Genomic DNA, 12,097 nt, shown 5'->3' on the forward strand with positions numbered 1-12,097 from the left:
ATGATGGGCAGTGGGAAGCGGCCAGCATCGTCGCCAGCTGCTGCTTTCGAGAGCAAGAAAACAAGATACTCTTGGATGAGAGGCGGAGACTTTGATTTCGCAGAGGCACCGAAGCCTAAACAGACCGCACCCGGTGGTAGATCTAGCGATCAGAGCTCCTCAGCACCTCCGGGACCCTTTTCTCAGTCGAGGGATAGGAGGAGGCCACCACGCTTAGAATTCAAGGACAAGGTACCGCGAGAGGATCGAATCAACTTCCTAATAACGCCTCGAGACCAGGACTTCGTCAATATGCTCCAGTACTTTGACAAGCTGCTGCGGCAGGACAATCTGTCCGTGAAGGAAATCTTGGATGCACATTTCACTAGCCATGAGGTCAGCAAGATCGTCCCTACCACCAAGGAACCAATCGCTACATGGCAGAAACAAGACGCCGCCCGGTTCCAGGAGCTCTTGGAGACACAGTTCAAAGGAGTCCTGCCAACGCTCAAGATGAAGCTTACCATGTACTACTTTGGGCTGCCGGTAGCGCCTTTGAAGGTGATCTTCTGCAATGAGCCTCCAGATCCGTTGGATTTGGATGATTTTGATGGTCAAGACAAGTCAATTCCTCGGGATCCTCTGGAATTCTTGGACGAGTATGTCACACGTGTTCACGAGCCCGAGCCTGGTAAGTCTGTTGGCAATCTGTGTTGATTCGACTAACTGCCGAATAGCGAGTACCCAGCCGATGCCTCCAATTCCGGGAAACTGGCCACTTAGTCTTCGCGGCGGCGTGCTGGACCAGGAAGAAATGGATCTGATTCTATCCGACATCGAGGAACAGGAATCCGTCATCTGGGAGAGGCAGGCCAACGACCAGCTTCAGGTGTCATTGCGTGGGGGTGCGCTAGACTACGACGAAGTGTCCGCAATTGCCCAGGAGGATCCGAATACGCCAAAGACTCCAAACAACAAGAAGGATGGCCACCTCACAATGTATGGCCGACAGGGTCACATCGACTATGGCCGCAAGTGGGTTGACTTTGTCCTTGCGGCAAAGTTCCTCCTTGGCGATGCTGCTGCCACCGGACATCAAGTTCAAGTCGCGATAGATCTATTCGACAAGCAGCGCGACCATAGTTTCAAGTACGTCTCGACTGTTGAAGGCTCGTTCCTGCTAGATCCGAAGAGCTACGAGGAGAAGCAGAACGATGTCATAAAAACTTTTATGACGAACAACATGACGCCAAATCACGCCAAGGAGTACAATCGAGTATGCTTCGTCCGCCTGGTGAGGGACCAACGCCCATCAACCCCCAAGCCTCAGGTGAAGCCTGGGTCGGGCATCGTCGAGCTCACGGAATCCACAGGATGCGACACTGAGCCTCGTCGCACGACGTACCTGAGAATCACAAAAGCCCCATCACAACATAACTGGCCAAGCCAGTACTTTTATGAGTTCAAGAGGGCCATCTACAGTTTGCACCCCGATGCTCAGCACCACTATCTTGGGCTCAGACATACCATCAAGAACGAGGACTATGGCAAGCTTTATGTTGCCCAGGATCCTCCACTCGTTTTCACAGAAGGGATTGCCGAGTTCTGCGACGATGAGAAGGCCGATCTCGAGTTCTCGGTCACTTTCGAACCAATCTGCACCAACACAATCCCGGTCCTTACTCCGGGAAACATGAGCCTTGATCCAGCTACGCCGACTGTCGCCGGGACAGTTCAAAAATCCGCGTTGTCTGATCTTGGAAAATTGGTAGACCTAGCCGTCAATGCCTGTGTTCCTGATATCGGACTCAGAGGCACAATACAGTCTGTGGAACTGTGGCTCCACGCCCAGACATTCTTCGACGACGCACGCCTGCCATTCTCCACGGGTTATGAGGACGGCAAACCGACTCCGGCCAGCCGGGAAATGTGGAACAACTATATCAATGGTTTCAAAGTAAGTAACCCTGCCATCTACCAATCTGGGTTTGGCATCATGGCCCGCCCCCTATTCAAGGAATATCGACTTCTGGCGGAAGGCCGGGCAGCCCACCTGGTCAGAAACTTCTTAAGCCTTGACTTGAATGCCTTCAAAGCCTTGGTGTCGGTTCACCTATACCCTCAAGCGTATGACGTATTCGACACCAACCATGTCCTGCGCCTATCTACGCCGTCCATTGCATCCCAACATGCCGTCAGATTCGACACAAAGCCCGAAGAGTGGGCTCGTATTAAGCGACGTATCACTGAGAGCGTCATAGTTGTGGCCGTGGAGACGGGGCCCAAGAAGTATGAGTGGCAGGAAGACACAAAATGGGGTGAGTAGTGACCTTGAGTTGAGCTCGCCAGAGGCCTGCTGCTGATCTCTAGCCAGACCTTTGCGGATCTTCGTATTGGGGTCCGTGCTATGATGTACCCAAGGACTTCAACCTCGACTTAGCAATGGGCTCGGCATCTAAATCCAGTCGTCTAGATGGATCCGCTCAGGGCAAGCCGAAGGTCAAGTTCGACCTTGGGGGCGCTGGCAACGATGTCACCGACATAACCATGCGGGACCAGACGTACTGGCAGCCCCCTTCTATTTTTGCAAATCCATACAAACCAGCCATGCCACTACACGCGCCTCCTGTGGAGAGCATGCTTCGCGTGGGTGACAGCATGCCCGCAGTCAGTCTTGCCATGCGAACACCCGCAGAGATGGCGCGTTTGCAGCACGAGGTCCATACGTTACGTGGTCAGTTGCTGGACCGCATCAGGGATTGTCCGTATGCAGACTGTGACCAGTGCTTCCACTATCGGGACCAAGATGGCCTCGACCGTCACCTCAAGGAAGACCACACAATCCTGAGATGCCCCTTCTGTCATGTATCAGGCTGCTATGACCACGAAACAGAAAGCGCGCTCTACTTCGCGGACCGTGACCGGGCATTGCAGCACTTCTATGACAAGCATTGGACAGAGTTCCTGGGGCATGCCAATGTACCCGTCGATGCGGACGGGAAGCTAGCAATAGGGCAATTCCCTAGCGTGGTCGTTGGAAATGCAGCTAGGGAACGACTCGTTGCGGACTACAAGTTCTGTCATCGCTGCGGCCGAGACAACTCCCTTTGTCATGGGGCTGAGGACCGAGAGCACCACAGACATAGCTGCATCAACAAAGACTTCGAAGACCCAACCAAGTTGGGCGGGGAAACCCCCGAGATCATCAAGTGGTGCCGGTACTGTGGAGACAAGTACCCTGGCAAGTCCGGTGTGTGTCTTAACGATGACTGTATCGAGAAGGCAGAGAACCGACCACAGAAGCTGGAGCAGAAATTTTGCGCAAGTTGCGGTATCCCCTTTGCGGGATGGTCCCAGACAAGCCAAGCAACCCACAAAATGGGCTGCAAGACACCGGGTGGAAAGACTTGGGATTTTTGCGGGTTCTGTGGCATTGATCAGGCTGGCGTAGACGATACCAGCCGGAGGAGCCATGCCAACTGGTGTGAACTACGGCCCAAGCCAACGCCAACTCCGTGTCCAGACTGCGGAGACCTGTACGGTACATTTAAGGGACCAGAGGAGATCTTAGAGCACCTAGATGCTGTCCATAAACAGTCAGACGACTGCCCCTGGTGCGAGCAGATCTTCCCGTCCAATGATCACATATGGCTGCCGGATGTCAAGATCCAGCACTTTGCGAAACACATGGGCCAGGTTGCCAAAGCGGTGCCAGGGGCGTCCACCGGCGATAGAGTACTAGTGGGCCAGGAGAGATGTCCCAACTGGCATACCTGCGGCGTCATCATCGGAAGCATGACCGACAAGCAGTATCAACTTCATGTGGACCAGGCCCACGGCGGCCGCAGGGAGAGAATAGTCCCGTACAAGCCCAACGGGCACCCAAACGTAGTGAACCCAAGGCCGCGTAATGAGGAGATCCAGCAGACGAACGGAACCAGTGACGGCACTGACGGGAACATCCAGGATATTGCCGATCTACATGTTAGACCGGTCATGTCGGTCAACCTGACCAGACCTCCGAGGGGAAGCAAGGAAAACCCGAGGCTGACTGACTTGGGGCGGCCCACGATAAAGTTCCAGTGGCGCTTTAACGGTGTTCGGAACATGACTGAGCCTAACTGGATGAAGCTCGAGCCATATCAAGGAGACGAAAGGACTTACCTCCCCGAGCCAACTAGGCGTTGTTCCAGGTGCTTCAAGCCCGCACCAGCGACTACCGACAAGAATCGGTCCTTCGAGATCAAAGTAAGTGGATGACAGGTTGCGTAAGCCACTGCCCTCAGAGAAGCGTGAAGGCTGATGAATGTCCCCTCTAGCTGCATTCCGACCCCAGGTATTCCTGCCGGATTCGCCGTGCTCCCGGTATCTACAATCCAGGCGCGGGTTGCGATGTGCCCAACTCCAGCGGTTGGATCGAGTTCCCTCCCGACTTTGACTTTAAACAAGCCAGGCAATCTTTTCTTGCACGCCACATAGCCTATGCAGGAACGATTTTCCCGGTCGATGACGAGCGGGCTGATGATATCTATGACGGACCACAGCCAAACAGAGGCCAGTCCAGAGACGATGTCATGGCAAATTCACTGACAGAAGCTGCTATGGCCCGCCACCAATTGCCATGGCCACCCTACAAAGGCCCCGGCACATATCAGAGAGTCGACATACCGGGACAGCCGGTCATTCACGTTCCAGCGTTTCCAGCGTTTCAGGACGTGGGTGTTGTTGGCTCTTCCACTCGCCGCGCAACAGCCGCCATTGAGAACTCACAACTCGGGAAGACAAAGATTCCCAATAAAACCGGGCCGACATCTGTGACCAAGACAGCTATCATGAACTCTGCTAAGCTGGCAGAGCAATCCGCGAGAGGTAGCACGGCCCAGGATTACGCTGCGAAGTCGACAGGGCAATCCACAAGAGGCAGTACGGCCCAGGCTGACTTTGGCGTCGACGAGAACGGGGACGTGGATGGGGACATCGGCATGAGCAGCGACTCGGACATCGAGATACAAATGCCCGATTCCATGATACCCGAGTCTCTACGCAGAAGTTCCAAGAAGCGACAGTGGCCCAGCGACATTGACCCCCTCTACCGCAGGGGAAGTCGTGATGATGAGCCAGAAGAAGAATTCGACGACCGTAGTACGCAGAGAGATGGTGTGGCCGAAGACTTTTCCACGGTGCCATTAGATGCAGAGGCCATATCTCCGTCCTGGAATTCCCCCAAAGAGGCAAATTTTCCCAAGAACAAAGGGAGACCCAGCAGGAAGACACCACTTGTGACTGTCAGCAAGGCTCAGAGCGAGGAACCCCCCGTCAAGAGGGTCAAGAAATCTGCCACCTCAAGCAGAGGCACCACGCCTCTGGCGGGTGGAGAGGCAGGACCGCCCGGCCAGGCAGCTAGAAATAGAGCACGCTCTGCGACCCCTGCTGTCGAACCTAAGCAGCCACCAGCGACAACAGGGAGGGCAACTCCTGGGCCTCGAAGCAGAGGAATGGCCTCACGGGCAGATGACTATGGTCCGGAAGGGCCAACACGCTTCACCCCCGCGCCAGGGACTCTTGATACTCTACCATCTCTGCCCACCACGGAGCGCAAAAGTAGTCGGGTTCTGAAGCCAATCAAGAAGGTCACCTACGAGGACGAGAGCGTAAGTGAAGAGGACGTCCAGGACGCCAGAGCGGCGGCCAGTGAGGCCGGCCCCGCGAAGACACCAGCCAAACGCGCTCGGAAAAAGGCCGGCGAGGATGGTGAGCCCTCTACGGTTACGAAGGCTACCAGAACGCCTGCTAGGACTCCGGCCAAGACACCGACCCGAACGCCGGGGACGAGGAGCCGGAAGAGGGTCGAGGTTGATTGCGAACCCGATATCAATGATCAGACCGGGGGTCAAGATGACGACGGGACCAAACCCAAGAAAAGAGTCCCACGTATCAAGTGAGCTCGATCCATACAGATACAGTTGTGTGGAAGCCGAAGGAGGTAAATGGCGCAAACGGCTGGGGTAGAGAGCTTGGGTGATGAAGCGCCAGGGTTGGACGGCTCGACACATTCTTTCAAATGTGATTTCTTTTGTCAACGGGGGGCTAGCAGCCTGTCTGCATATTTTTTTTTTCAAGTCTATTTCATTCCCTAAGGCTATACTAATTGAGTAACCATCTTTGGAGTTGCCTTGGTCCCGTGCATGTCAGATAACTGGCCTTTGTAACCCGAGGTGTTGCTATAGAACGGTCACTCTGGGGTGATGGATCGACCCATCATGCTTTCTGATCGCAATCGCAATGGCATTGAATGATCAGGCACAGCGTGGGTTGGCCCCGCTGGTGCTGACCCCGGAGGACTGTCAACTCCATTAGCATCACGTTCCCTTCGTCGTATACTCTACTGATTATTCTATGACATACTATGCAGTAGATTTCCAACCTCCTTTAGACGTTATAAAAGTGCGACAACGTCCAATGAAAAATCATGGTGGCTCAGGCGCATGCTTGTAGGGACACACACCATGCGAGTCAACAGCTCATGCGTGGCGGGGGCTGCTCGAGCTCTCTATTTGGGGTGTTCATCGAACGGTGGGAAGTAAGTAGAAACGTCGTTTTCAATTGACTATGTGCACCCCATCGAACAGTCTCAAAAAGAGTAGTGGTCTTCTCAAAAGTCGGCTTATGCTATCTAGATGTCTATCGATGGTACACATTGGAGGCCATGCACCTCTTGAGCCATGGCAATCCAATTCACGTGATACCCGGTGTTGTACAGTCCGTCGTGCTTAGAATACATGTCTTCATCTTGTGGCACAACTGCCACCTCGCTCTGATATCCGCTCCTATCTTCGGATAGCGTCTCGCTCGAGGCCAGCCCATCAGGTCACTTCACCTGGCGGCGTCCTCCTTTCCATGGAAACGCACCCGAGATACATTTACTCCTCCTCATCCTCCTCTGGCTCGGTGTCATATTCAAAGTCTCTCGGGGGCTGGGCCTCCTCGTCGTTCTCACCGTCCTCATCGATCGCCGTCAGGACGCCCGCGGCCGCAGCTGCACCTCCAGCGCCACCCAGTGCGCCAGGGTTGACGCCAAGCTGTCTGAGCAATGCATCCTCGAGGCCTCCCATGCCGCCCCTGTTCCTGGCAGAGGCACCGCCGCCACTGCCTGGCGTGGCAGGCACGGGTGCCTTGTCGGTCGAGACCTTTTTCAACTTCTCCTCGATGAGATCCTTCTTCTGGCCGGGCTCCCTGTCGTGCACCAAGATCGGACCACCGGTGGACAAGGGACCTGGGCGGACGAGCTTGACGGGCCAGTAACGGCCCTTGGCAGGGGTGATGTACTTGAGCTGGCCCGGGAGAACACGCGTCATGTTGTCAATCTCATAGCCGGCCTTCTCCTTCTGCTGCTGCTGGTCCTTCTTCTTGGCCTCGGTCGGCGGCGACGCCTCCTTGTCGGTCACGGCCTCGCCCTCCTTCTTGGCATCTTCGGGCTTCTTAGGCTCGTCGACGTCCATCTTGTCATCGGCGCTGGGCTTGGATACGGTGGGGGTCACCTCGATATCCATGCTCTCACGACGCTGAGCCCGCTCCTTCTTCTGCGCACGTCGCTTGGCTTGGGCTGTGGTCGAGAGGATGGCGGTGGCGATCAAGGCAGGGCCCTCCTCGGTCTTGACCTCCTGCTCAGGCGGGTAGTCGAAAAGGCTGGGCTTGGTCGAGCAGTGGAACTTGGCATCCACCAGGTCCAGGTCGTGGTCGAGGGCGATGATGGACGTAGGGCTGAAGGCCAGGGAAAGGAAGTGGGTGAAGGGGAACCAATACCAGTACTGCGTGAAGACGGCCATACCCACGATGCCGGCCATGTTGAGGTTGCCGGTCTGGGTTTGCAGGCCGATGGTGCAGTTGCGGCCGCCGGCGTCGATGATACCCAGAGCCAGGGCGGCACCGAACTTGGTCATGGCATCCTCGTGGCGATCGCCGACGACCTTCTTAAGAGTCTTGCGGATCGCCGCAACCTTGGGGTTCATGACCTCGTTCTGCTGAATCATGATCATGGCGAGGGAGATCAGGGCACCCTGGCGGACGAAGTCGGTGGGGTCCTTCATCATGGGCTCCAGCAGGTCGATGGCCTCATCCAGGCCGGTTCCGGCACAGGAGATGCCGAGGGCCATGGCGGATCCGTACCGCACGTGGGGGTTGTACGACTCAGAGAGGAGCTCGACCATGCGGGGAACGCTGCTGGGCTTGCGGAAGAGGATGAAGCCCAAGCTCATGACGGCGATGCGGCGAACATCGTCGTTGACATCGCTGACGGCAATGTGCAGCAGCTTGCGGATGGCCTTGTTGCTGCCTGTGCCACAGTACGCCATGGCGACCGTCATGATGCCACCATATCGGAGAGTCGGGTCGGGGTCGTTGAGCAGGCCCTCGATCATGACGTCGGCGCCCTCCTGGCGGCCGTACATGATCAACGACATGCCCAGGGCCAGGCCCCGCACGCTCTTCTCATGGGTGGTCTCGTGGGCGTACGTGACCATGTCCTCCAGGGCCTTGACGTTGCCGGTGCCCAGCATGATCAGACCCATGGACAGGCCAACAGCCTCGCCGTTGAGGGCCGAGTCGGCGAACAGGACGTTCTTGAGATTCTCAAAGATCTCGTCGTTCCCGGTGGCCATGCCGGCGATACCCAGACCCAGAGCACCGCCGTGCTGGATAACCTCCTCCTCGGCAGCGGAAAACTGCGACTTGAGGTAGCCCAGGGCATCGGCGCCGTGGTTGGCGTGGATGAGGCCGTACGCATACAGCGCGCCGCCCTGGGAGTAGACTGAGCCGCCGCTGATGCCGCCGGCTCCCCGGGGCAGGTAGGGCTCCAACAGCTTCCGGGACTGGGAGATGTTGCCGCGGTGGATGACGCCCAGGGCGGCGGTGGCGGTGAACTTGGACCAGTTGACGGCCTTGCCCAGCCATTCCAGGTTGTCGCGGAAGAACTTGTCGTTGGTGGTGCCCTGGTTCATGAAGGCGTTGCTGAAGGTGACGGCGGTGTGGAAGATGGAGTTGCGGCCCTCAAGGCTGTCACGGACCTTGTTGAGGACGCTCAGGTCGGTGCGGTTGTTGCGATAGAGGAACTCGAGGTTCAGCTTGATGGTCTTGGTGCCGTCGAGGATGGAGCGGATGTTCCTATAGACGTCGCCGCCCTTGTCGCCCGAGTCGCTCTCGGCCTCATCGTCGCCCGACTTGTCGAGCAGGGACGTGCTCTCGGTGGCGGCCTCGTCGCTGTTGCCCTGGGCGGCCGCGCCCTCCCGGGATGCGGCAGGCGAGCCCGAGGGCAGGTGCGCCATGACCTTGGCCAGGAACTCCTGGGTGCCGTTGTCGTAGAGATCAAAGGCGAACTGGTAGGCGACGGCGACCGAGCTGGGCTCGCCCGACTGGACCAGCTTCTGGATGACGTCCCTGGCATGCTCGTCCTTGTTTAGGTAGACGATGCACTTGGCGATGGAGAAGTAGTCGGGCTCCTTGACCTTGTTACTGGAGAGGATGTCAAGCACGAGCTCGAGAATCTCGTCGCGGAAGGCACGCTCCTGCACGACGTCCATGCAGATATTGAGACAGTAGTCCATCAGCTCCTCGGCGGGACCGGGGGCGTCGGCTTCGTCGTCGTCGGAGCTGGCCTTGCCCTTGGACTTTTCATGTTCGTGGCCGGCCTCCTTGATGACGCGGGCGACCACGTCCAAGCGCTTGGCCTCGACGGCGATGCCGACGACCTGCTTGTAGCGGCCCTCCCTGAGGCAGCCGGCGTAGAGGCGCTCGATGACGCTGTCGATGGCGCGGCGGGTGTCGAGCTCATTATGGGTCAGGGCGATGGAGGAGGAGCGATGCTGCTTGCGGGGCGGGTCGAAGGAGGGCTCGATTATAGTGTTGTCGGTAGAGGCTCTGGACAGGAGCGACTTGGAGGGCAGGGTGGACTGGGAGAACGGGGTGGTGGGGGAGATGAGGGCCGAGGCGTTGTTGTCGTTGGCGCCGCCGAAGGCCGTGGCCAGGGCGGGCAGGGACTTGTCGTCGTCGCCAGCGGGCCCGGCGGCGGCGGCGGCGGCAGCTGCGGCGTCCTTCTCCTTCTGGGACAGGACGGTGTGGTTCTCGTTCTTGGCGGCGATGTAGTGGTCGACGCACTTGGAGATGATGGTCTCCTCGAACTCGCCGGGGCTGTCGAGCTTGAAGAGGTCACCGGCAGCCAGGGCGAAGAACATGCTCTCGTCGTAGGCCTGCAGGTGGTAGTAGACCTTGGACAGCACGAGGGCGGCCAGCTTGCGCTCGGGGAAGGCGTCGTCCTCGTAGAGAGACTCGATCTGGCCGAGAGCGCCGGCGACCTCGGTCCAGACCGTGTCGATGTCGTCGTTGAGGGTCTGCAGGGCGAAGACCTTGAGCTCGGGCTCCTCGTCGGCCAGGAAGCCGAGGACGCCTGTGGCCGTGACCAATCCAGGCATCTTGGGGCGGGCACGCGCGGGCGGGTGTTCTGCTGCAGAGAATCGAGAATCGAGAATCGTGAATCCGATGGGGGACCAGCAGACGTCTTGCGATGGCGGCGTGCTGTGAACTGGGAGGTGGTGGATGGATGGCTAGGTGGATGGATGGAGATGGAAGTGGTGGATGGGATGTGTGAACTTGCACTTCCAGTGTCTCGTCTCGTCAGCTTCGAACTTCACCACAGCAGCCAGCGCCAGCCAACCAGTAGCCAGCAGACCAGCAAAGCAACACGTCAGGCACAGCTCTGCCTTGCCGGTGGGGCCCTCCCAGCGCCGTGACCCCTGTGGCTCCCACCGTGGCCCGCTGGGCCCCGTCCCAACTGAGCTTAGCGGCCTGCTTCCAAGAGGTTCCTCAATGGCCCCGGGGATCTTGGTCGCCGCGGATACACCATTCTCCATTCCGAAGGGGTACCTAGGTGATAGTGCCCAGGTCCAGTCTAGGTAGTCTGCGAGGTACTGGACCTAACCTAGGTATCCTAACCTGGGAACTTTTCCAGTGTATCCTCCCAGCCCATGGGGCATCATAGTTCTGGCATCACTCGCCTGGGCGTGGGTGAGCATCTCAGTATGGGGCTGGCTTGCTCTCTCTGAGATGTTTCCGTTTCCGGGTGGGTATACTTTCCATGTTCCAGGTCTTCCAACCCTAGCAAGCTTAGGATGGGCAAGACAACCTCAGCGCCTGCGATGTCTTGGATATCCATGATACGAGTTACGTGCTGGGTTGGACTTGATTACTGCCGGCTACATTTGCAGCATTTGCATTTGCATTTGCATCTCCACATTACTAGAGCCTCGCCCGTCGCAAAATACCCACTACGGTAGTCCACCGCTGCACCGCTGCACTAGGTAATAGGTGCCGCAACCGCAAAAGCCTGGCTTATATAGGCACGTTTTCTTACTTGGTGGCTTATTGTATCTATACGTACCTGGGAGAGGATCTCACACGTAGCTCGCCCTTACGCACCTCTTATTCGTCGGTATGGTATACGAATTCATTGCATTCATTGCTGAAGCCTCAACTATATCCTAAACGATTGGCTACCAAGCTCTCATGTTGAGTCCCCCCCTCTGGTAGCGACAGAGCCCCTTTCATCCTGCTATGTATATCCCATTGCCCTGCCCTGTCAGTCGAATTGAACTGTCTTAATTGTTCGCCTCCCTGGCTGAACACTCACATAGGCGGAAATAACCCGTCACTGGACAGCAAGATGACCACCGCTGGCAAAGGCGACGCGTACCATCAAGGTACACAGGCAATGCTTGCCTCGGGGGTAGATACCTGTATCCTACCTGTACATCTCTACCCAACGAAATCCTATTACACATATAGTTGCCTGCGGGCATTACACTCTATCAGCAATGAGCGTTGCTCTTTTATCCTGGCTCACCAAACCTGTTGCTGTTCGTTTTGAGCATGCTCGCATGCCATCCAGCAGTTTCGTCCCCAAGAATGTCTGACGCATCCTGTCATCCACCCCCTGGCAACCTGCGAGTTCGGCTCTTGTGCCTCATTGTCGATCCAATTTCTCCTGGCGACTTGGATTTTCTGGGGGCCCCTGAAGGCTGAACAAACCCACCCACCACACACGGGTTCGCCTATCGCTAGCAGAGCCTCT

At 57.2% G+C, this 12,097-nt stretch overlaps 1 protein-coding gene across 1 annotated transcript; it reads left to right on the forward strand.

The window, feature by feature from the left end:
- Positions 1-5,921, forward strand: JN550_013754 (uncharacterized protein; the record flags this gene model as incomplete). Its single annotated transcript, XM_049312376.1, has 4 exons — positions 1-670; positions 717-2,297; positions 2,354-4,227; positions 4,299-5,921. The coding sequence occupies 4 exons, from the start codon at positions 1-3 to the stop codon at positions 5,919-5,921; spliced, it is 5,748 nt and encodes a 1,915-aa protein (XP_049164283.1).
- Positions 5,922-12,097: the final 6,176 nt, after the last annotated feature.

The sequence above is a fragment of the Neoarthrinium moseri genome (assembly GCF_022829205.1).
Source record: "Neoarthrinium moseri strain CBS 164.80 chromosome Unknown scaffold136_Wmoseri_CBS_16480, whole genome shotgun sequence".
Lineage (NCBI taxonomy): Eukaryota > Fungi > Ascomycota > Sordariomycetes > Amphisphaeriales > Apiosporaceae > Neoarthrinium > Neoarthrinium moseri.